General features: G+C 38.9%; 2 protein-coding genes and 1 long non-coding RNA gene across 3 annotated transcripts in view; 2 read left to right on the top strand and 1 right to left on the bottom strand.

Moving 5' to 3' along the window:
• Nucleotides 1-2041: 2041 nt before the first annotated feature.
• On the bottom strand, nucleotides 2042-5627 carry LOC128025694 (uncharacterized). Its single transcript, XR_008186201.1, has 4 exons — nucleotides 5011-5627; nucleotides 3870-4409; nucleotides 3045-3220; nucleotides 2042-2961 (listed from the first exon to the last, which is right to left on the bottom strand). It is a non-coding gene; the product is annotated as an uncharacterized LOC128025694 (long non-coding RNA).
• A 2217-nt stretch (nucleotides 5628-7844) lies between these two features.
• On the top strand, nucleotides 7845-11859 carry mylpfb (myosin light chain, phosphorylatable, fast skeletal muscle b). The gene is made up of 6 exons (XM_052612186.1): nucleotides 7845-7930; nucleotides 8154-8249; nucleotides 8855-9035; nucleotides 10547-10625; nucleotides 10730-10778; nucleotides 11183-11859. Exons 1-6 carry the CDS (start codon nucleotides 7928-7930, stop codon nucleotides 11285-11287), a joined length of 513 nt encoding a protein of 170 aa, XP_052468146.1. The 5' UTR covers nucleotides 7845-7927; the 3' UTR covers nucleotides 11288-11859.
• A 1109-nt stretch (nucleotides 11860-12968) lies between these two features.
• Nucleotides 12969-24615, top strand: part of med1 (mediator complex subunit 1) — a 138364-nt gene continuing 126717 nt past the window's right edge. The window contains exon 1 of the mRNA XM_052612155.1: nucleotides 12969-12987. The gene's annotated coding sequence lies outside the window, so the exon portion shown is untranslated. The remainder of the gene's footprint in view (nucleotides 12988-24615) is intronic.

The raw sequence follows: 24615 nt of genomic DNA, 5'->3' as shown, positions 1-24615 counted from the left end.
GTGATGTTAGATGGAGTGGAATTTCCTTATATGGGTCCCAAGGGCACTTCTGCCGGAAGAGCGCGCGCTCCCGTATAGCGAGGCTGAGCACAGACATTTCACTGATCAGAGCGATTCACTGATCAGAGCGAGATCGTCGCGAAAAGTCACAAAAGAAGTGTGTTTTTGGTTGCCAGGGCAAGACAACCCTGCACAGATTACCAAAAAAAAAAAAAAAAAAAGCATTAAGGGACCAGTGGATGGAGCTTATTTTTTACAGAGCATCAACGGAGTTGTGCTTTTTGTGTTTTTGTTTGTTCCCTGCATTTCGAAGATGCTTGTTTTACAAACAAGGCCCAGTTTGACGACGGATTTGCGTATCGTTTTTTTCTTAAGGATGATGCAATCCCAACGAAAAAGGGTCACGATCGTGTGTTGGAACCGCAGGCGGTGAGTAAAACTGCTTAAAATATCTCTGCCTCCTTGTTAGTACGTCCCCTCCCATGCCGGAGACCCGGGTTCGAGCCCCGCTCGGAGTGAGTCGTTGCTGCTGCTGCTCTCGTTCAGTTTCAGCCTCGGGATCTGATTCTGGATCATAAATAAACGGCTGAATCTGACTGTAAGCCATGGTTTGTTTTGGATGATGGTTTTTCCCTCACGGTAATGTCACAGACGCTCTCAACGCAAAAGCTTACTGGCGCTTGTGATTCTTTAGCTCCGCCCACACGTCACGCCTCCAGCCGGTCGTGTTTTTCCGGGAAAAATCGGTACAGACTATCGTTCTCTTATGAATATAATAAAACTAAAGACTTTTTGGAGTTATGAAGGATGAAGTACTACTCTATAGGTACTCAAGATTAACAGGATATGGAGTGAAAACGAGCATTTCACCCCCCCTTTAAGAAAACTCTTGCAGTCCTATTTGTCAAAAAAATCTCTGAAGATCTACAGTTGGTGGACAACATAAATGAGGATTACCGCCACCGTGGTAACTGTAATTCAGTCTTGTTAAAATCATTCTTGAAACTACCGCCAGGTGGCGCAAAGAGACGGATTGTGAAATGAATGTAATTGTAAAATTAGATAAAATGAGGAAGTAAAACAACAATAACATTATGATATAACATTGTAACATCTTAAAAAAAATATTAAAACTTTTACAGTTGAGTTAATTTCAAAACGTAGGATAGTCTTAGGCTACAGTCTACTCATCAAAAGCTAAAAGAAGACCTTTACACAAAGGATATATTTATATAGGTGTGAAATTCATTGGTCTGAGCTGTAGGTACAAATGAAAGACCATGATTCAAGGGTTTAATTTCATTGGGAAGCAATTGTCTTTTTAAGAGATTAATTACTTGGCTTGTCTGGTGTTGTAGCAATGTGGATCTCTTTGTCCCCTTTTCCCCCTTGTGCGCTGTGTTCTGTGCGCACTGCGAAAAAACTGTTGGTTATTTCTTAAGTGAAAGTAAACAATTGAAAAAGAAATTGGATGTGTATAATGAAAATGGATGCCTTGTCTTTTAAAGTGATTGCTACTAATTTACTATCTCTGCAGTTGGTGTCTTTAAAGGTCCCATATTGTCAAAGTTGAAATTTCCTGACTTTTTTCATGATAACTGAGGTCTGGGGCTATTTAACTACCATTTAAATGTCAAAACAGTCCATCCACAGTAAATGCATGCAGCTTGCTTAAAGTAGCTGTGTTTTTTCATGAACCGTTGTGGCTACCGTAAAAAAGTTGATGTCAGAACTACACAGTCACCTCCTTCAGTCACCACAAGGGTTGGGGCACGAAATCCAGTTCCATTTTAGAACCGGTTCCAAATTTCTAAGAACCGGGTATTCGATAAGGCATTTAGATTCTGCTTAACGATTCCTGCGTTCACATTTCAATTCGATTAAAAACGATTAAGTGCAGGACTGGAAAGAATTTGTGCCTGTTTGTGTGCAGCGCACATGATTCGAAGCACAAACATGAGCAGAGAGAGCAGTGGTTGGCGGTCGCGCTGCAGGTTCTGGTTTGTGTCTGTTCTCGGACCATTCCGTGTATTTCAACTTTAGAAAAGGTTGTTCTGAGCCGAAACTGACTTCTTTCATATTTGTCGACCAATATACAAAAACTATCAGTATCAGTATATCATCATAAACACAGCAATTTTTGTCTTATGTGAACGTAAACAAATAAGAAAGAAAACACACATGTACAGTATTTTCGGAATTGAAATCGGAATTGTAATCGGAATCGATAAAATTTAAATGATACCCAACACTAGTCAACACCCCTAGCACTGCCCACCATACCAATCTCCTTTAGTCAAACCCCGAGACAACATTGCGTCCTTGCCATTGCTGAGCATTGAGCAACAACAGCACTGAAACAGGTCAAAAAGTTTAACTTGAACCACGAAACCAGATCAGCCAACCTGTAACATTACACTCTCACTCAAAGAATGGACGATCTGACCAGATTGTTACTATGAGGTGGATCACATCTAACGTGTAGTAAAGACAAACTCATTGTGTCTATCAAGCATCTGATGTTCCAGCCACAATAAATCACAACAATGTATATACAATTACAAATGATTATATTACATTTACATTTAATCATTTAATCATTTAGCAGAGGCTTTTATCCAAAGCGACTTACAAATGAGAACAATAGAAGCAATCAGATCAATAAGAGAACAACAACAGTATACAAGTGTCATGACAAGTCTCAGTTAGTCTAGTAAAGAACGCATAGCCAGTTTTTTTGTTTTTTTATATGAAAGACAAGAAAAGAAAGAAAAGGGCTAGTATTAGTTGGTTAAGTGCTAGCGAAAAAGATGAGTCTTTAGATGTTTCTTGAAAATGAGATATGAGATTGGGAGGTCCTTCCCCCAGCTGGGCACAGTCCAGGAAAAGGTAATTGAAAGTGATTTTGAACTTCTTTGGGGTGGCACCACAAGGCATCATTCACTTGCAGAGCGCAAACGTCTGGAAGGCACATAAGATTGAACTAGTGAGTTTAGGTATGTTGGTGCCGTGCTAGTGGTCATCTTGTAGGCAAGCATCAGTACCTTGAATTTGATGCGAACGGCCAGTGTACTGGTAGCCAGTGTAACCTGATGAGGAGAGGAGTAACGTGAGCTTTTTTTGGCTCATAACAACCCTCGCTGCTTCATTCTGGATCAGTTGCAAAGGCTTGATAGTACATACAGGAAGGCCTGCCAGGAGAGCATTACAATAGTCCAGTCTGGAGAAAACAAGAGTTTGGACAAGAAGTATATATCGTCAATTTATTGTTTTATACACATGCAAAAACATTTTTTTCATACTACATTGTGAGATGCAAGAATCATATGGCAAGAAATCTGTAGACTCGTCCATAACAACAAAACACAAAAATTAATTGAAACTTTTCAATAAGTGTGTGCTGCAAACACGAGCATATTTGAAAATGTTTCTGTCCAGTCCACTCATTTTATCCTGTTTAACCAGTGGCGTAGCCACGGGTGTGCCAGGGTGTGCCTGTGCCACCCACAGTGGCAGCTGGCCCAACTAAAAATAGATGCAGAAATATTTTTTATAGTCTCAATAAAAAATGTTTACTAAACTTGGGCTATTGTTGTTTACTTCAACAAAAATCAACCCTTTCACGCATAAGTTCAAATATTTTAACTGACCCCTTGTTTCTATGGCGACGCGTGTTCTGGCATGCCTGAACACAAATAAACAACAACATTAACACTGATATTATGACAATTAACAGACGCATGTGTGTGTGAAAGAATGGGAGCATGTGTATGCATGACAGAGTGTAAACTCTACTAAAGAGTGTAAATTTCTACTAAATACCACAGAACAAGCATTTAACATTTAGTTTTTACAAATTAAACACTTACAGTTTGTTTCATAGTCCATGAATGCAGAACATGCATCACTGTCAATTTTCATTATCTCTTTAGCTAATTGATGTAGTCATGAAGAAGCCCCATCAGCACAGCATGTGGATGTATGTGGATGGCTGCTCTTCAAAGGGTTAGTTCACCAAAAAATAATGATGGTCATAATCTCCCCCATGTTGTTCCAGACCTATACAAACTCTGCTAATTGGAACACAGATAAATATATTTAATATTCTCTTAATTTTTGTCCTCCATTGCAAGTCTGGGAGACCAATATTTTATTTTGAACATACATGTTCGCTATCATATAATTTAAGATTTATTCATATATAAATATTGGAATTAATTACTTCTACAATAACTCTGTATTAATGAGGCTTGAAAATACTGATTATCTAGACTCTTAATGGATTAACTAATAATTATATTTGTGTTGTAAAGACAGACAAAAGTCTTTGTGTGAACTATTCTTTCAAGAGGGAAGACCCAAGAATGATGACTCTCCAAATCAGACAACTCCAATGTTGGTTTTGAGTTCTGCAATGAAAAACACATACAATGATTTTCATGAAATATGAGCACGGAATCACACTGTTGTTGCATCAAAATGTGAAGTAAACATGCAGAACACAACAGAAACAAAAGAATTAAGTTATCTTGTCTCTGGCTTTCAATATCTACAAATACAAACATTATTTTTGTATTAGTAAAAAAAAAAAAAAAAAAAAAAAGGCTGAAGAAGCTGAGAAAACCACCTCCACCTCACAAAAGCAGGCTTCTGTATGACGTCAGTTAACTCCAGCACGGACACAATGAAGCTAAAAAAGTCTGAAATATTACTAATGTACATTTAGTTTAACTGCAAAAAAATAAGATAACAAATTAACATGAGTGTGACCGTAACCATAACCATCTATTAACACCTCATAAAGTGCAGATATTGTAAAATCTTATGTAAATAGGACATAAGACACTCATGAACGTTATATTAAAAGTACCTCTTCTGTTCAGTAAAAGAGACCTCGCGTCGTCATATTTTTTCTAATTAAGCTCTCTTATTTCCACCTTTCATGAAACCTCAAAATACTCCTGGACATGAACAATGAATGATAACTTTACATTTTGAATCTTTACTTACCATAATGTCTTTCTCTCACTTCTTTCATGCTGAGAAAATGGTGGCTTCTCACACTGGCGACGTCTGATCTTAACGTGACGTGCATGCTCTCCTTCAAGTCCGCATTCCCAACCCAGCACCACTGGGTTATGATCAAGACCAATTTTCAACCCAAACTTAGGTTAAAACAACCCAATGTCCTGCCCAGTGGTCTCAACCCAGCATTTTGGGTGAAAAAAAAACCCAGAATTTTTTAGAGTGTAAGGAGTTTGACTGACAAAAGTTTTGGATCCCCTGCCCTATATTTATCCCATGGGAGGAAAAATGGAATGTGGTTATAGAGCAGGGGACAGCAACCATGAGTTAAAGTGTGTGTCTGTGTGTGTAAGGCCAAAAGAGAATGTGTTATTGGAAAGAGAACATTTGGGCTAGCGTGAAACAGATTCCACTCTTGGACGCTATTCATTTGTTCAGTGAGTGTGAAAATTGGGGGATGGCGAGCTATTTCTATCCACAGCTGTCACTTTTTCCACTACACCTTTTCTTGTAGTGACCCTTAAACTGTTCAGTTATTTTAAATAAACTACTTATACTATGGTCACTTATAAAATGACTACTTTAAGATCAATATATTATTACTTGTGTCACTCTTCATATGGGAAAATCTTCCAATTTCAAAATACATAACAAAAATATTACTACAACAGAATTAACACCAAGTGTACGAGTTTGATTCTCAGGAAGCTTTGCAATCAAATGTATAGCTTTATTGCAGGGAGAGGCTTTCAGTGATGTTCTAAAATATATTTTGGACAATATGTAAGCTGCATTTTACTTGATGAAAAAAAGTAATTAAATCATTAAATATCATTACAATTTATAATTGTAGCTGTTTTCTCTTTTAATAAATTGTAATATGTAATTTACAGCTGTGATGGAAAGCTGAATTTTTGCCAACCATTATTCCACTCACATAATCCTTCAGAAATCCTTCAAAAATTCTGATGTTGTGCTTTAGAAACATTTCTTATTTTTATCAATGTTGAAAAACAAAAACAAACAAACAAACAAACAAACAAAACAACAAAAACAATTAATAGTTTTGTGGAAATTGCGATTATTTGATTAGAAAGTTGACTTTCATAATTATTTGATTGTAAATGTCTTACTGTCACTTTTGATCAAATGCATTTTTGATAAATAAAAGTATTGATTTCTTTAAAAAATACTGATGCTAGCTTTTGAATGGCCATATTTTACTTTATTTTAAAACACATGAATGACATATAAATATAAACATTTGCTATGGGCAACTAGAATGAAAAGCTCATTGATGTTTCATTATGTAGCCTAATTAATAGTGCTGTCAAAATGCTTTAATTGTTTTAATTAATGTAATATATATATATATATATATATATATATATATATATATATATATATATATATATAATGAATAAGTTTCATATTTATTAATTAATTAATTTATTCATTTGTTCATTCATTGACAAGTACAAGGAAAGAGTTTTTAGGTGGAAAGTTTCACTATAAAACACTGCCTGATTGGATAGCTGGATAAAAAAAAAATCGGTGCATTTTGCAAAGACAAATTTTATTCAGCAATTAATCTTTGACACAGGCCTATCATTTAAAAGCAAAACACCCTACAGAAACTACCTCTACTGGGCCTCACCAACGTAATTTACAGGAGTAGCTATGTTATTCGTGGGCAAATAATGAGATCTGTTAATGATATTGTCATCCATTTATCCATTCCCAAAACCTTTAATTTGAATACATACCTTCAGTGTTGGGACCATGATAAATGTCCAGCTATGGATGCATATATGGTGTGAAGTGGGAGGGCTGCAGAACACAGTTTTGGACTGTTCCAGAGGCATATATGCTCCCCAATATAGAGCTCCAGTACTTGAAAAGTATGTTTAGTCATCAAACTTCCATTACATACAGAAACATGTATCCATAAAATACATATTATACAATACAGCACCTTTATTACTTTCCAGTATGTCCATATGATGTTAGTTAGCCGCTGTATAGAGCAAACATTAACTAATTTTCATTTTTTATGAAAAACAGAAACACCAAAAATGTTCATATAGGCAACAAATGATACATACTATTAATAGTAATATTTTATAGTAATAGTTTACTTTCAAGACATATTGAGGTATTAGCAGGATATGTCATTATATTTATATGCTAAGAAAGACGCTTTCTTACTGGACATACAAAAAAGTGTCATATTGCATAAATTAATATTATAGTAGATTATGCAAAAACACTTTTTTTTAGACCTAAAGCAATACATGCCACAAAGCAAACAAGGTCTTACATGTATTCAAACTCACCAAATGCTCATTAACTGTTATAGTAGTAGGTGAAGAACACTAGCTCTTGTTTGGTCTTTAGTTACATAATAACAGGATTAGGATTAGGAACAAAGATATTAAGCAGTTTTCAAGACTGATAATAATAAGAAATGTTTCTTGCTGTAACTGATCAGTCTAAGAATACTGAGCAAAATCTAAATCAGAGTTGAATCGTGAGACAGAGTCAACAATATGAAAAAGAAACAGAGCTAGCCCTTTAGTCAAGCCAGCAACAATATCTTTGGCTTGCCATATTTGTCCACAAGGTAAACCAAACTATTCCCAAAATTACTGGACTGATTTCAACTCATTCCAAGGCGTGCAAATCCTATTTTGGATCAGGAATGAAAAGTGACACCAAAGCACTCCATATACCTCCTGTCTTGTACTTTCACCAGCTCTCACTTTCCTAAACCTGAGGTTCAGGCTAAAGTTAGCAGACCCAGGCCGGTATATAAGACCCCAGATGGGGACTACGAAGATGTCAGTCATATCAGCGTGGTGTACACTTCCCCTCTCTTGACCAACTGCAAAAACTTTGAGAGATGGTGAGTGTTTTTTGTTTGTTTTTTAACTATTTTTATTATACAAAAATACTGTATAAAATCAGTTATTCATAATGATATAGATAGATAGATAGATAGATAGATAGATAGATAGATAGATAGATAGATAGATAGATAGATAGATAGATAGATAGATAGATAGATAGATAGATAGATAGATAGATAGATAGATTCTTACTTTTTTCTAACGTTTCTTTTCCTCTAGGCACCCAAGAAGGCCAAGAGGAGGCAGCAGGCAGAGGGCGGCAGCTCTAATGTCTTTTCCATGTTTGAGCAGAGCCAGATTCAGGAATACAAGGAGGTACATTTCTGCTAAACCTCACATAAGTCCAATACATTAACATTTATTTTGCATAAACTGTTATCCAAAGCTACTTTTATAAGAAAAAACTAAGAGGATAATTTTAACAGTCAAATCAATATTCATTAATGACACTCTCCCATGCTCATGTGTTTAAAAACCTTGAACATTAGTTATTCAGAAAGTGTTCCATTTTAGAACTATTCAACCACTGTAAGAAAGTACTCATTAAGTGTAGTACTATTGGTTTCATTTCCAGTAACCAATGGCATGAAAGTTAACTATACAACTTCTATAACTGTTGTAAGTAATAAGGAGGGATGGTAAACGATTAGTTGGGTCTGACAACTGTAACCAATCCCTCCTCTTTAAATATCCCCAAAGTTTTGTTGTACATTCTGTGACCTTTTTAAAATCTTAGAAAGACAAGTGGGCAGCAGCTGCCAAGATATGGTAGGGTCTCAGATGTCATCTCAAGTTTCAGAGATGTTCTGCAGAAAAACATCATGACCTGATGCCAGAAGGGAAACATTTCATAACTATAAAAATGTATTTTCTTTTGGGACCTACGAAGCAATTACTCTTACCCTCTCTAAAACTTACAGGCTTTCACAATCATCGACCAGAACAGGGATGGTATTATCAGCAAGGATGATCTAAGAGATGTGCTGGCCTCCATGGGCCAGCTAAATGTGAAAAATGAGGAGCTGGAAGCCATGGTCAAAGAGGCTAGTGGCCCCATCAACTTCACTGTCTTTCTCACCATGTTTGGTGAGAAGCTGAAGGGTGAGTCAAAATCTTTTCAGACTTTGATTATCCTTGTAATCACACAATTTCTGTTGCTAATACTTTTGGTTTGGGGTTTAGTATTAAACTTTGTAAACTTTACCTGAGCACATAACTCTAACTTGCTAGGACATTAACATGCATTTGGAAGACGCTTTTATTCAAAAGTGTCTTACAGTGCTTTCAAGATAAAGATTTCATTAGTTCATGCATTCCTTAGGAATCGAACCCATGACCTTGGTCAATACCATCACAAGGGATGTGCCAAGTGTGCAACCACACAGGGCCTTGTGCCTTAAGAGGGCCTGCATTTTATGTTTTTTTTTATGTCTAATTTTTATTACTGTTTTTCCACCCATTTTGTCCTTTGAAAGACTAAAATAGTCATAGCTATAGACAGTATAAAACTATGTGTATAAGAACGAGGAAAGCTTTTTATTGTTCGAAAAGTTGTAAAAGTTAAACTTTTAGGCTGGTCTGTCTCAGTGGTCATTAATGTCAAATTTAATTGAGATGCTTTAATCGAATACTGTCACTGTCACAATGCAACAAGAGTTCATAAAAAAATTTAGATTCAAGTAGTACTGTATTAGAAAACACTGGCAACAGCAATAGTATCCAGTTATGAAAACTACTCAACTTTTTATGAAATTTTGCCATTTTGGATAAAAAAATATCTAATCATGATTCATGTAAATCATAAATGAACTTGACAAGAAACATTTGCGTTTTTGACTATTAGACATACAAATAAGAGTGAATGTGCACATTTTAAAATAAAATATTATTTTCAAATAGTGTAAATGGATTACTACGTCATATGAAGTGTCGTTTGAAATTTTCGTCTAAAATTGGCATTTTTATCAGGCTCCTATGAATGGAAATGGATAGTTTATTTTCTTTCCCATTAAAGTAGAATAACTGAACATAAACATAGGAGCCTGAGGAAAAAAAAAAAAATTAAGAACATTTTAGATGGCACTTAGAGGATTTTGCATGTCAAGTCAAGTCACCTTTATTTATATAGCGGTTTAAACAAAATACATTGCGTCAAAGCAACTGAACAACATTCATTAGGAAAACAGTGTGAACAGTTCATCTGAACTCTTCATATATAACAACAAACCTATAACCTACTTTAGCATTCTTATTTACTTATGTAATTGATTTTATTATTATTATTATTATTATTATTATACAGTAGATCTTATATTCCTTATGATCATGTGCGTGACCATGATTTGTGCACAAGCATGTCAGTAAGCATGTCATCACAATCGATCAGATGTGTGTTAAAGTTGTGTTCGTTACTATAGCAAACCCTTCCCCACCCACTCACAAAATTGCTGAGTGCCCAGGTTTTTCTTGGACAAACATTGTTTACATTTTCTTCAAAAAAAATTTTAATATAGTTGTATATTTATTTTGTAGTGTAATTGTAGTATTGACATCTTAAATCAAGCATTCACATCTAGTAGTCACAACATTTATTCATCAAACATTTAATTTAGGTGCCGATCCTGAGGATGTTATCGTAAGTGCTTTCAAAGTCCTGGACCCTGAGGCTACAGGCACTATCAAGAAGGAATTGTAAGTATCCTGACCTATTGTTGTTCACACTATAGAATGAATAAACAACTATGGTGAAAGGCCATACATTTTCAAGAATGTAACATTTTATTTTATTTTTTTAGCCTTGAGGAACTCCTGACCACCCAGTGTGACAGGTTTACTGCTGAAGAGGTTAGTTGTAGTTGGATTATATCAATTAGTGGTGTTTGCTAATTCAGGAATTACAATTACAATTTCTCATACTGTAAGCTTCATGTGTAAATATTCCAGACTATAAGTGATATGGTCATGAATCAAAATCAAATTCTAAATCTGTAGCTTTTTGAGAAGTAATTACTTTTTGCCTGGCAAGTGATAAACATGAAAAAAATATCCCTTAGACATACATTTACACTACTGCCCTTGAGATATCAGTTTCTAAATCCTTTTGATGCTACACTGATTTCTAATAAGGCAAATATCTTCTGTTTCATTCCTGCATTCTCCCAAATGCCTGTTCTGGGAGTATATTTGGTGAGCAGGTATGAAATTCCACAAAAAGGACATTGTTTTCTTGATTGATTGTTTTTTTCTAGATGAAAAATCTTTGGGCTGCCTTTCCTCCAGATGTGGCTGGCAACGTAGACTACAAAAACATCTGCTACGTCATCACACACGGAGAGGAGAAAGAGGAAGAATAATCTCAGTCCATCAACCCTCTCTAACTCCTCTCATTATCACAACATCTTGTTATATTATCTGTTTCCCCATGCTCTATCTGTCCTCTCAAAGAAAGACATGTCTAAACTGGTGGTCTGTTAGAATTTGGGCTGTCTGAACATGAGTCATATGGAGATAATGTGATTATTTTAAATAAAATAATCTAAAATCATGAAATCACACCCTCTCCGTTCTGTCTGCCAGTATTTCTCTTTATAAATGTATAAGCAGAGGAGATATTTAAAGAGATGGTGCATCTCTGTAACAGAGTGCCACCTTCTCTCTCAGTGTTTCCCGTTTCTTTTCATGGAGAAACAGAAATATTAAGAAGGAAAGACATTAAGCACTAAGAAAAGATACAGAGGAAGACAACGTGAGGATGAGTAAAATAAACAAAATAAAACATCTTTGTTTTTACTTTTAGTCACTTGTTTACTCCTCCATTCCAAAGTCATCTTTTCTTGCATTTACTTTCCTTTCTCTTTATTCAACTCGTTGTCGTCAAAACCACCTGTAACTCCAAGATAACACAAATAAAAGCACCTAAATCTTTCATACTCCTTTTGTCTCTTCTTGTTGAGTTCCTGCCTCTGCAGCTGAACCAGTAATAAATCTGTTGAAATCTATGAAATTCATATTTACAATAAAGAGGTCATGAACTGCATTTAATTTAATTTAATTTAATTTTTCATTCATATTTTATTATGGTGTTACGCCACTACCATAACACAAAAGATTCTCTTGGAGAACTTACTAAGCAATTAAAAACCACTACGCCTTCAGCTGACATAAGTTATGATACAGTTTTAAGACACTGGATTTACTCCAAACATCCGAATATCAGACTAACTTATGGCTATGTTTTATGAACCCCCCCCCCCCCCCCCCCAAGAAATTAACAAAAAAAAACACAAATCAAAAACTAAAAAATATTAAATACTATACTTCTCCAATGTACATTAAATGTCTAGAACATCATACCTCAACAGTAACTACAACAACCAAACAATATTTAATACCAATAGTAATTTTCATTGCTTTTAAAAGTGCTTTTGTTTTCTATGTATAAAAGAGTTTATATGTAGAACAGCAAATAATCTGTGGAGCAGACAAGAAAGCAGCATTAGATATATCTCTGAGAAAAAAAAAATATATATAATAATGCGTCACAGTATGCGCGACGAAGGGTGTCCCAAACTGAAGTGTGTGGACTCCGAAGTGGGGATGTGAAGTACAATTGTGCCACAGCATCACAACGTACGCTGTCCCAAAGTCAGAATGCGCACTTCGAAGGGCGTATCTGAAGTGCGAACGCTTCTCCGCAGCACGACAACGGCTGACGAATTTCGAAAGCGACATACCTAGAGAAAGTGTTTAAAGCTTAGTTTTTTTTTTTTTTTTTTGCATAAAGCCCACAAAAATGAGACAGCAACTATAACTATATTAATGGTCTTTCTCTTTGTCATGTTTTTGAAGTGATGTCATGCAATAGATGTCACAGGCATGGTTTATTTGCTAAGAGGATCGGAGATGGAAGAGGAAGTGTTTGGCTGGGAAGGTAGTGGTGGGAGGAATTCAAACTGGTCAGTGGTGTAAAAACGAAAAAGGAGTGGAGTGAGATTTGGGAACCGATAGTAATAAGGAGCAGTGCAATATAAGGAAAAGGAAGGAATAATATCAGGTAATGTTGAAGTTTGCATCTGGTGATGTTGGTGTTATCAATCCATTGAAAATCACCAAAGCTATAAAGGAGCCGATTGGACAGATCGCATGCGCGAAAACTTTGAGGGATGGTAAGTTACTGATAGTTTGTAAGGATAGCAGTCAACAAAAAGCAGCGCTTGGAATAAAAACTTTGATTTGGTCAGAAGGTTATGTGCACAGTGATGGAAAGAAAAAAGTGTATAAGAGTAGTCGTTTATGTTGTTCTGACTAATATGTTTGTTGAAACGATCCAAAGAGGAGTAAAAGGTGCTGAAGTGAAAGTGGTGAAACGGCTTAAGTGTGTTAGAAAAAATTGTTGACAGCCTGTTATGCTGCATTTTGAGGAGGATAAAATGCCTGAAAGATTGTCAAAAGTGTGGACATGTATGTAGAGGGAAACAAATATGTGCCAGATGTGGAGGAAACCATGAATATGGTAAATGTGAACAAGATGTAAAGCTAAAGTGTTGTAATTGAGGAGGGGGATGTCTGGATGTTGAAGGGGTTTCAGTAGAACAGATAAATAATAAATCTAAGATGCAAATGGCAAGCTTGCAGGCACCATGTGGGGATCCTAATGGTGCTAAAAATCTTGCAGTGGAATGCAAGGAGCTTAATTGTCAATGGTCAGGAATTAAAAAAAATATATATTGCAGAAAAGGATAATAAACCTCATGTAATCTGTATTCAGGAAACTTGTCTTAAGCTTCAGTTGGATTTTAAAGTACAGTGTTATAATAATGTGCGTAGGGATAGAATTTCAGTAGGAAGGGGAGAGGGTACTTTTGTAATGGATGGAATACAATTTAGAATAGTTAAAATATGTAATAAACATGTAGTTGAAATAGCGGTGTGGGCTGGAGATCATAAATTAATTGTATAATCAATTATAAAAATATATATATAGACATTTTAGAAGAAATTAGGGGAGTAGATAATCATAGTCTGGTTTGGTGTGGATAATTTAATGGGCATAGTACATTATGGGGAAGTGAAAGAAATTATTTTAATGGTAATGTCATAGAAGATGTGGTAGATTGAAATTATTTGGCTTGGGTAAATGATGGTAGCACAACAATAATTGATTTATCAAAAGGGAATTGTCCATCTTAGATTTAACTATTGTAACTGGAAACCTGGCAAGGAGTTGTGTGTGGGATACTGTACATTGAAGGAAACTTTAATAGGCAGTGATCATTTTCCAATAATTTGAAAAATATGAATTGATTTGGATGTGAGTGTAGAGGAAACTATGCCTCGATGGAAATTCAAATAAGCTCACTGGGACTAATTTAAGGAACGAAGTGAGATTTTGTTGATAGTAATTGAAGAATCTGAAGAGGAGATTGAAGAACTAAATAATAAAATAAGTAAATGTCTTTGTAAGGTAGCTGAGGAAGCAATCAGCAAAGGTAAGATAAGTAGCAGGAAGAAGTCAGTCCCTTGGTGGACTGAGGAGTGTAGGAAGGCAATAATACTTCATGATAAAGCACTGAAAAAGGTTAGGAAAAATGTTTTTAATGATTTTATTGAATATAAAAAAACAAGCAATTGATAGGAAAGTAATTAAAGATGAAAAAAAATATTGGAGGAAAATTTAGAAAGTATAGGTGAAGAAACTGAAATCAGTTCAGTGTGGGGAAACAAAGAAAGAACAATATTCCAGTTATTATAAGTGAAAGTAAACCAGCTGTTTTGGATAATGAGAAAGCTGAAGTCCAATGCTTTTGTTAAAGTGCGTAGTAATGATAATCTTTCAGAAAATATGAAAAGATATAGAGATGGTGGTTTAAGAGATAATCCTGACCTGAACTATTAATTCATAGGGGAAAGTCAGGATGTACATTAGATAATGAGTTTTCTTTATATGAGCTAAAAAGGGCTATAATTGGGCTAAGCTTACTTTGCCAGGAAATGAAGATTTGTGTTATGAAATGGTAAAGCACCTTTCAGATAAGTCACCGTAACACTATAAAACCTTTGTAGTCCCAGGAAGGAGGAGACGGGAACCGGCGAACATTCAAATTAAACTTTAATAATAAAATAAACACAAAAACAGCGTGACAGTCGGTCATGGACGACTGCAGTGCACAAACACAACAAAACCACAAAATAAAACCCACACTGTAAAAAATTATGCTGTAATTTTACAGTAAATTACTGGCTACTAATTGCATTACTTTCACAGTAATTTACAGTAAGAAATTTAATGTAAATTACAGTAAAATGACAGTTGTGTACAGTCATTTCACAGTTATTGACATCACATCATTACTGTAATTTCACAGTGCATAACTGTATAAATATAGTTATCAGCTGTAACTTGAACAGTAATTTATTGTGTTTCAGCTGTAAAAGTAATGCAATTAGTAGCCAGTAATTAACTGTAAACTTACAATTTAATACAGTAATGCAATATAATGACATAAAAGTAGTAAAAAAAAAGATTCAACAATAGTTTCCACAATTGATTTTATTTTCAATAAAATTGATACAACAATATCATAACATACGTTGCAAGAGTCATTGCATAACAGCGGGCAAGAGTCGGCAACGGGCAAGAGTCGGCAATGAGATGGCAGTCCAAAAAACACAGCTAGAGGTAAATACCAGAGCAAATGAAAAAAGTAATACCATCAAAACAAATAACATGGCAACCCAAGCCCCAACACACAGGTTTCATGCGAAGTACATACTTAAAGGAGAACTCCGGTCAATTTTAACATTGAGCTAATTTTTTTGTAAATTTGGAGTGCTGTCAGTACACAGAACAACGACAAAAACGGTGACAACGGTGTTCCCTACATTTGTTATCCTCTTTTTAAAATTTGCACCCTCTTGACTTCAATGGGGCAATATTTTAAACCTGCTTTTACCCTCTTAGCATCCTTGATGTGTCATTACAATTGCACAGCCAATGTGAGTGATTCCTTTAGCGTTAACACGGGTGAATCTGACTGCAGTAGATGTGAAAAATATGAATAAAAATGAAGTTAACTTTTTTTTTCATATTTTTCACATCTACTGCAGTCAGATTCACCCGTGTTAACTCTAAAGGAGTCACTCACATTGGCTGTGCACTTGTAATGACACATCAAGGATGCTAAGAGGTTTTGCCCCATTGAAGTCAACAGGGTGCAAATTTTAAAAAGAGGATGACCAGTGTAGGCAACACCGATTTTTGTTGTTGTTCTCTGTATTGACAGCACTGCAAATTTACAAAAAAATTAGCTCAATGTTAAAATTGACTGGAGTTCTCTTTTAACACAAAATCTGATTATGTTGCCATCCATTCAAAATCCACAAGTTTGCACAGCAGAGAACAAACTTGCTGATTGATGCCTCCCTGCTTCTTCTTGGATTTAGATCCTGTATCAGGGTTGATGCCCAGGAAGCAAAAAACAAAAAAAAAGTCTGAGAGATTCCCTATTTTAGTTATATATTTGAAAATACAGTCTTAACATTAGAATATATTTTACACTGATTATTTTTCAATAATACATTTAGTTTTTCTAATTTGCTATTTGCTGACCACAACAGCACATGCAAAACACCTTAGGGTAAGAGGTGCTCATTCCTGTAGCTGGAAATCTACCTTTTGTTGGATCAGACTGAACTCTGCAGGAAGGTAGATATCCAGAAACAGGAATGAGCACCTCTTACCCAAGGTCTTAATTTTATGGACGGAAAGACAGGAGTCACGATATACAGTGAAATGGGATTATTAAACTTCAAAAAGAGACAGTTTAAAGACATGCAATTGCACGTTTGAAAGTAAAAACTGTTGCACATCCACCAGGTTTGAGTTCATTCATGACTCGTGGTTTCAGAGCAGTTTGTAATAATGGGCAGTACTCAAAGAAATGGTTAACTTAAAAATTTAAATTTGCTGATTTATATTTGTATTTTGGATTGTCATTCCATCATTGGACGCTCCATTCACTTTAGCCTGAAATGAAACCCTAAAAATCTTAAATTCTTTTCTGATGAAGAAATAAACTATAAATTATCAGCAAATTAAAATGTTTTGGGTGAACTGTTCCTTTAATAAGTACTGTTTACATTGTTTATAATATGCTGTTGATAAATTTTGAGTTTACTTTACGGCGTTTACATTTCTAAACATAATGGAGTGAGATTTTTTCAGACATGGAATGGTGATTGGAACGTCTGTACCTAATCTGTTCGCCGTGTCTTGCCTAGGGATGCAATGTTCAAGTCAAGTCTTTCTCTTCATCACAGTGAAAATACAATATATTAACAATTTAACACTGGTATCAGATTGGTACTCGGTATTGGCCAATAAAGGTCTTAAAGGGAGGGTTCAGAGTAAAATCAACCTAGGCTTGTCACAAACGAGACAGGAGGCAGACAGGATGGACCGTTTGAGAGTTTTATTAGCAGAATGCTCCGAACCAGACGGGAATATCAGAGTGAGAGCGAGTATGGACCAATATCAATTCAACTGAGCGATCTCTGATCACAGTAAGTGGAAGTGGGATCACCGAAGGAGGACTGAAGGCAGAAGAAGACTGGCCGATCTTTGAGGGTTCTCAGAAGATACGCGGATTCTCAGGCGAGTGTTGAGATAGAGTCTGTAAGCCATGTAATGACGAGATCAGACGGAGACTGAAGGTTGAGAGTGGGTATATAAGGGTGAGCAGTGATGAAGGATAGCAGGTGACGGTGATGAGGATGAAGAGATGCAGGTGATGACAATTAATATTCAGGGGATGACGAGCGAGTGGGTGGAGGGAGTGATGATGATGGTGGTGGAATCCTGACAGTACCCCCCCCTCCCGAGGCGGCTCTTGACGCTTGAGAAGAGGGGCATTGGCGACGGCGAGGCCTACCACGACCTCTGGGGGCAGGACGATCAGGATGGTCTGCATGAAACTGGGTGAGGAGGGTTGGGTCCAGAATGTCTTCGCGGGGTACCCATGAGCGTTCCTCGGGGCCATAATCCTCCCAGTCGACTAGATATTCCAGCCGGGGGCCTCGTCGCCGCGAATCCATGATGTTGCGGACACGGTAGATAGGCTCCTCTTCTACTGGAACGGGAGGAGGAGGTAAGTCCCTAGGTCCTGGATCTGAGGGAGGAGAAGTGACAGGATCAATGAAGGGTTTTAACAAGGAGACGTGAAATGAGGGTGAAAACTTGTAATGAGGTGGGAGGTTGAGTCTGTAAGTGACTTCATTCAGCTGCCTCTGCACGGTAAATGGTCCGATGTATCGGGGACTCAGCTTACGGCAGGGCAGGCGAAGGCGGATGTCTCGGGTTGAAAGCCACACCTTCTGACCCGGTTGGTACTGGGGAGGGTCTGTCCCTCGACGATCGGCTTGGGTCTTGTGCCTTCGCACTGCCTGTTGGAGGTGAACGTGAGCTGAGTCCCATACCCTCTCGCTCTGATGGAACCAATAGTCAACGGCTGGAACCTCCGAGGGATCCCCAGACCAAGGGAATAGAGGAGGTTGAAAACCCAGGATACATTGAAAAGGAGTGAGCCCGGTGGTGGATTGCCTGAGAGAATTCTGGGCGTATTCAGCCCAGGGGAGGTAGCGGCTCCAGCTGTCCTGGTACTGGTGGCAATATGACCTGAGGTACCGTTCTCCAGGATCTTCCGCTCAGTCTGGCCGTTCGTCTGAGGGTGGTATCCTGAGGAGAGACTAACAGTTACCCCAAGTAGTCGGAAGAAGGCTTGCCATACCCGAGATATGAACTGCGGACCTCTATCCGATACTATATCTTCGGGAATTCCAAAATTTCTGAAAACATGGTGGAACAAAGCCTCCGCGGTCTCAAAGGCGGTAGGGAGTCCAGGTAAGGGGATCAGCTTGCAAGCCTTCGAGAACCGATCCACTGCTACTAGAATACAGGTGAAGTTGTTAGATTTAGGAAGGTCAGTCATGAAGTCTACACCAAGATGAGACCATGGACGACGGGGTATAGGAAGAGGTACGAGTTTACCCTCCGGGAGTTTTCTGGGAGTATTAGTGATGGCGCAGACTGAGCACCCTTGGACAAACCGGGAGACATCTTGGGAGATAGATGGCCACCAGTACCGTTGACTGAGGAGCGAGAGGGTACGCCTGCTACCTGGATGACCAGAGCCCGGAGCTGTATGAGCAGAGTCCAGAAGGGCGGTGCGGAATTGTTGAGGTACAAAGGTGAGCCCCTCTGGACCTCCCGGCGGAGCGGGATGGAGACGGTTTTCCTGGGATATCTGATCGTCTATGTCCCAGAGGATTGGACAGGCAAACACGGCTGGAGGGAGAATGGGTTCAGGGCGGTACTCCTCAGACGAGGAATGATAGAGGCGAGAGAGAGCGTCAGCTTTTCCATTCTTACAGCCGGGTCGGTAGGTAACAACGAAATCAAAACGGGTGAAGAAGAGAGCCCAGCAGGCCTGACGAGGATTGAGCCGCTTGGCTTCTTTGAGGTATTCCAGATTACGATGATCGGTGATTACTTGAAATTGGTGATTGGCTCCCTCCAGCCAATGCCTCCACTCTTCCAAGGCAAGTTTGATTGCAAGCAGTTCCCGATTTCCGATGTCATAGTTTCGCTCCGCCGGGGACAGCTTCTTGGAGAAGAAGGCACATGGATGGAGTCTGGAAGGTTCACCCTGCCGCTGGGAGAGGACTGCTCCTACTCCGGTAGAAGACGCATCAACCTCGACGACAAATGGCAGATCTGGATCAGGATGGGCGAGGACGGGAGCGGTTGAAAAGGCGTCTTTTAATTGTTGGAAGGCTTGGATGGCTTCGGAGGAGAAGGATAGAGACTTGGTCTGGCCCTTCAAAGAGGAGGTCAGAGGAGCACTGATAATGCTGTAGTTATGGATGAATCTCCTATAAAAGTTGGCAAATCCGAGGAATCTTTGAAGCTCTTTCACTGTAGTGGGCTGCGGCCAGTTCCGGATGGTATCCACCTTCCTCTGGTCCATTTGCACACCATGCTGATTTATGATATAGCCCAAAAACTGTACCGACGTGGTGTGAAATTCACATTTCTCCAATTTCAGGAATAAGTGATGGACTCTCAATTTCTGCAGGACCAGAGTGACATGGCGTCTGTGTTCAGGAAGTGATGATGAATAGATGAGGATATCATCCAAGTAGACTACAACAAATCTATTGAGGTACTCTCGGAACACTTCATTCATGTAATTCTGAAAGACTGCAGGGGCGTTAGATAGGCCGAACGGCATTACCCTGTACTCATAGTGGCCGGAAGGGGTGACGAAAGCAGTCTTCCACTCGTCACCCCGACGGATACGGATTAAGTTGTATGCACTGCGCAGATCCAACTTGGAGAATATACGGGCCCCACGTAGTTGTTCCAGGGCTGCTGGGACCAGAGGAAGGGGGTAGCGAAATTTGACCGTTTGGGAGTTGAGATGGCGGTAATCAATACACGGTCGCAAGCCTCCATCCTTCTTAGCCACGAAAAAGAAGCTGGAAGCGGCAGGTGAAACCGATGGTCGGATGAACTGCTGCTGAAGGGCTTCTTTCACATACTCCTCCATGGCCTTCTGTTCCGGGATGGAGAGAGGGTAGATACGGCCTTTAGGTAGAGTGGCTCCAGGTAGCAGGTCGATGGCGCAGTCCCATGGCCGATGAGGTGGTAACTTGGTCGCCAACTGCTTGCTGAACACATCCTGGAACCCCCTGTACTCAGCAGGAATCTCCACTTGATGCTGGACTTCTGGACTCTCAACTGAAGTCGAACAGACTGGGAGTTTGGGTTTGAGCACGGAGGAAGAAGAAGAGGGAGAAGACAGGGCTTTCTTCTTGACTGGAGCTAGACAGGTATGTGTACAGTTTTCTCCCCAACGAAGAACCTCCCCGGATTTCCAGTCAATGGTGGGCTGATGTTGAATCAACCAGGGGCGTCCCAGGATGAGCTCAGCAGTAGACTCCTCCAGCACCAAGAATGAGATCTCTTCTGTGTGTAAACAGCCAATTCGGAGCGTTAATGTGGGAGAGACATGACTGATTCGACCTCGACCCAGCGGCTTTCCTTGGATGGTTTGAACTCTGAGCTCTTGAAGGCTGCGGTGCTTGCGGACGTTCAGTTTTTGGAGGAGCTGGGTTGAAATGAAGTTCCCCGCTGAACCGGAGTCGAGATGGGACACAGATATGCGGGGTTAATAGATGAACCATGGTACGATTTAAAGATTCCACTTTAGGAGGGATCTGAATGGAGCTTACCGCAGAACGTTGAGGTCGAACAGGACAGGAGCAGATGAGGTGATTGTCGCTCCCGCAGTACAGACAGAGGTGAAGCTGGATACAACGCTGGCGCTCAGAAGGAGTGAGATGGGTGGAGTCCACTTGCATGGGCTCAGGTGCTGGAGGAGAAGCAATGGGAATCGAGGACGGAGGACTGACAGCGGTAGACGGATTGTCACAGGCAGATAAGCGTTGTGAAACTCGAATGGTCTTCTGAATGAGGTTCTCAATTCCCATGGAGTCATCATAAACAACCAATAGCTGACGGATGTTCGGATTCAGGCCGTGGCGGAAAGCGGTAATCAGGGCCGACTCGTTCCAGCCACAGGATGCCGCCAGGGTGCGAAACTGGAGGGCATACGTGCTGACAGAGGAGTTTCCTTGACGGAGATTGTAAAGCTGATCGTGAACTGAGAGATCTGAAACAGCCTGGCCAAAGACTTCCTTAAAATGAGATATGAAACCTGACAGGGACTTTAACACTGGGGAATCTGAATTCCAAAGAGATTGTGCCCACTGGAGAGCTCTGCCAGAGAGTAGAGAAATAATAAAGGCCACCCGGGCGGAATCATCGGTAAACTGATGCGCTTGCATTTGGAAATATAGTGAAACCTGAAGCAAAAAAACGCTGCAATCCTCCGCCTCACCACTGAACGGCGCTGGTCGGGCCATGGGACTCGCAGAGGCAGCCGGCGAAGTAGCGGGTGTTTGCGGAAGTTGATGTTGGCGTGCAGAGTGAAGGATTGCTTCAGGGATGGCAGAAGGGTTGTCCGGTAAAGAAGAGAAGATTGACTGGCGCACTGCTCGCACTAGTTCGGCAAACGGGTCTTGAGATGGTTTTCCCCCAGGCTCCGTAGGATTCTGCATCTTTGGTCTGATCTTCTGTCACAAACGAGACAGGAGGCAGACAGGATGGACCGTTTGAGAGTTTTTTAGCAGAATGCTCCGAACCAGACGGAAATATCAGAGTGAGAGCGAGTATGGACCAATATCAATTCAACTGAGCGATCTCTGATCACAGTAAGTGGAAGGAGGACTGAAGGCAGAAGAAGACTGGCCGATCTTTGAGGGTTCTCAGAAGATACGCGGATTCTCAGGCGAGTGTTGAGATAGAGTCTGTAAGCCATGTAATGACGAGATCAGACGGAGACTGAAGGTTGAGAGTGGGTATATAAGGGTGAGCAGTGATGAAGGATAGCAGGTGACGGTGATGAGGATGAAGAGATGCAGGTGATGACAATTAATATTCAGGGGATGACGAGCGAGTGGGTGGAGGGAGTGATGATGATGGTGGTGGAATCCTGACAAGGCTCCTTTGCACCATGACCTCGAGCCAAACACCCCCCAGAAGCCTTTTTACCCTTGGTTGAACATTATTAAAGTTAGAGCTTATTTAGAGATATCAGCCGGATGGCTTTTTGCAAGCGCTAATGGATCCTAGGCTGTATCTGGTAAATTACCCCACTAATAATGCCCAGAATGGTGCCAAAACTTCTACAGTAGTACAAATAGGTTCTGTACTCATAAATCAAGGCTTTTGAAAGTTTTAAAGTACATCAGTAGTTTATTTAAATAACACTTGCCTGACAGCTCATGCTACCACCTTATGAAACTAAAATATATTGCAGTATATTGAAAGCGGCAATCATTTGTATATTTTGCAATATATAATATATATTATATAATATATGTATCATCAATATATTATTTAATGTATTGAAATATATAAAATATTAGAAAATAAAGAGGAAAATAATATATTACAATATATCACAATACATTTTAAGAAATAACCCAGACGTCGACGTCACTTCAGTGGCTTGGGAAAAGCACGTAAAAGTCCTGGCAGAAAGCGCTGCGTAAAGATGTAGTGTAATGACAAATAATTTCTTTTTTTCCGAACTGTTAACAACTTACTGTTAACTAGTTATTGTTGCAAACTGGTACTACCAACAAAGTTTGTACCATTCTGGTCATTATTAGTGGGGTAAATTATGAGATACATCATAGGATCCATTAGCCCCTGCACTAAACCATCTGGCTGATTTCTGTAAATAAGCTCTAACTTTAATAATGTTCAACCAAGGGAAAAAAGGCTTCTGGCGGGGGGGTGGGGGGTGTTTGGCTTGAGGTCTTGGTGCAAAAGACCCTTGGGTGATTTTACTCCGAACCATCCCTTTAGTCCCACATGAAACATTGAAAGGAGATTAAATACGATTTGAATAAATTCAAGAGTGCATGTAGACTCTTCTGGATATTGAAGATTCAAACAGTAGTAACTGGAAAACAGCGAAGCAATACCAGTGATAAAGTCTGCGTGTGGCCCCATGACAACTTGTCCTTCGATGGAGAGCAACCATGCTGCAGGCTTAATCATATAACCCTGAAATAAACAAAAGTACCAAACATTATGCAGGACCTGTAAGACCTGCACTCACAAAACAAGATGAACTAATGGTCAAGCATTTTAAAGGGATGGTTTGGAGTAAAATCAACATAGGGTCCTTTGCACCATGACCTCGAGCCAAACTCCTTGGATCCATTAGCGCCTGCACTAAGCCATTTGGCTGATTTCTCTAAATAAGCTCTAACTTTAATAATGTTCAACCAAGGGAAAAGACCCTAGGTTAATTTTATTCCGAACCATCCCTTTAATGTTGTACAAACATGCAATGTTATAAAAAATAAAGTTGTGTTAGTTAAAGGGATACTTCACTTTAAAATGAAAATTCTGCCATCATTTACTCACCCTCAAGTTGTTTCAAACCTGTATGAATTTCTTTCTTCTGCTAAACAGAAAGATAGATATTCTGAAGAATGTCAGTAACCAAATGGAAAAGGAAAAAAAGTACTATGGAAGTCAATAGTTCCAGTTAACGGTTTGGTTACTGAGTATCTTCCTATGTGTTCAGCAGAAGAAGGAAATTCATACAGGTTTGAAACAACTTGAGGGTGAGTAAATGATGACAGAATTTTCATTTTAAAGTGAAGTATCCCTTTAAACGACTTAAAGGAATAGTTCACCTAAACATTTATATTTGCTGATAATTTACTTACCCTCTGGCAATCAAAGGTCCATCCACACGACTCCAGTCATCAAAAGAAGTCTTCTGAACCCAAACCATTGGTCATTTTTAAAAACAAAACAATACTTGAATTCTTATCAACTGTAAATCTTGTTCGTGAGAGGTACTGCATGACATATTGCACAAGGAGAGTTTGGTAAATATCACGCTTGACATCATCATGTAGACATGGTCATACACGATAAACCCATGAAGCTATAATTTTGAATAATAATAATACAAATACAAATCTAGAGCAAAGAACATTAAACGGCTGTACAGCGCTCCTCTTTTAATTGCGACCT

This window comes from Carassius gibelio, chromosome A12, assembly GCF_023724105.1.
Source record: "Carassius gibelio isolate Cgi1373 ecotype wild population from Czech Republic chromosome A12, carGib1.2-hapl.c, whole genome shotgun sequence".
In the NCBI taxonomy this organism is placed as follows: Eukaryota; Metazoa; Chordata; class Actinopteri; order Cypriniformes; family Cyprinidae; genus Carassius; species Carassius gibelio.
This window is presented reverse-complemented; position numbering and strand designations above follow the sequence as displayed.

Excerpts from the sequence above, each read along its gene's own strand:
- mylpfb (XM_052612186.1), top strand. Across the intron at positions 8,250-8,854 it reads AGATTCAGGAATACAAGGAG|GCTTTCACAATCATCGACCA; the intron begins GTACATTTCTGC and ends TAAAACTTACAG. Across the intron at positions 10,779-11,182 it reads ACAGGTTTACTGCTGAAGAG|ATGAAAAATCTTTGGGCTGC; the intron begins GTTAGTTGTAGT and ends GTTTTTTTCTAG.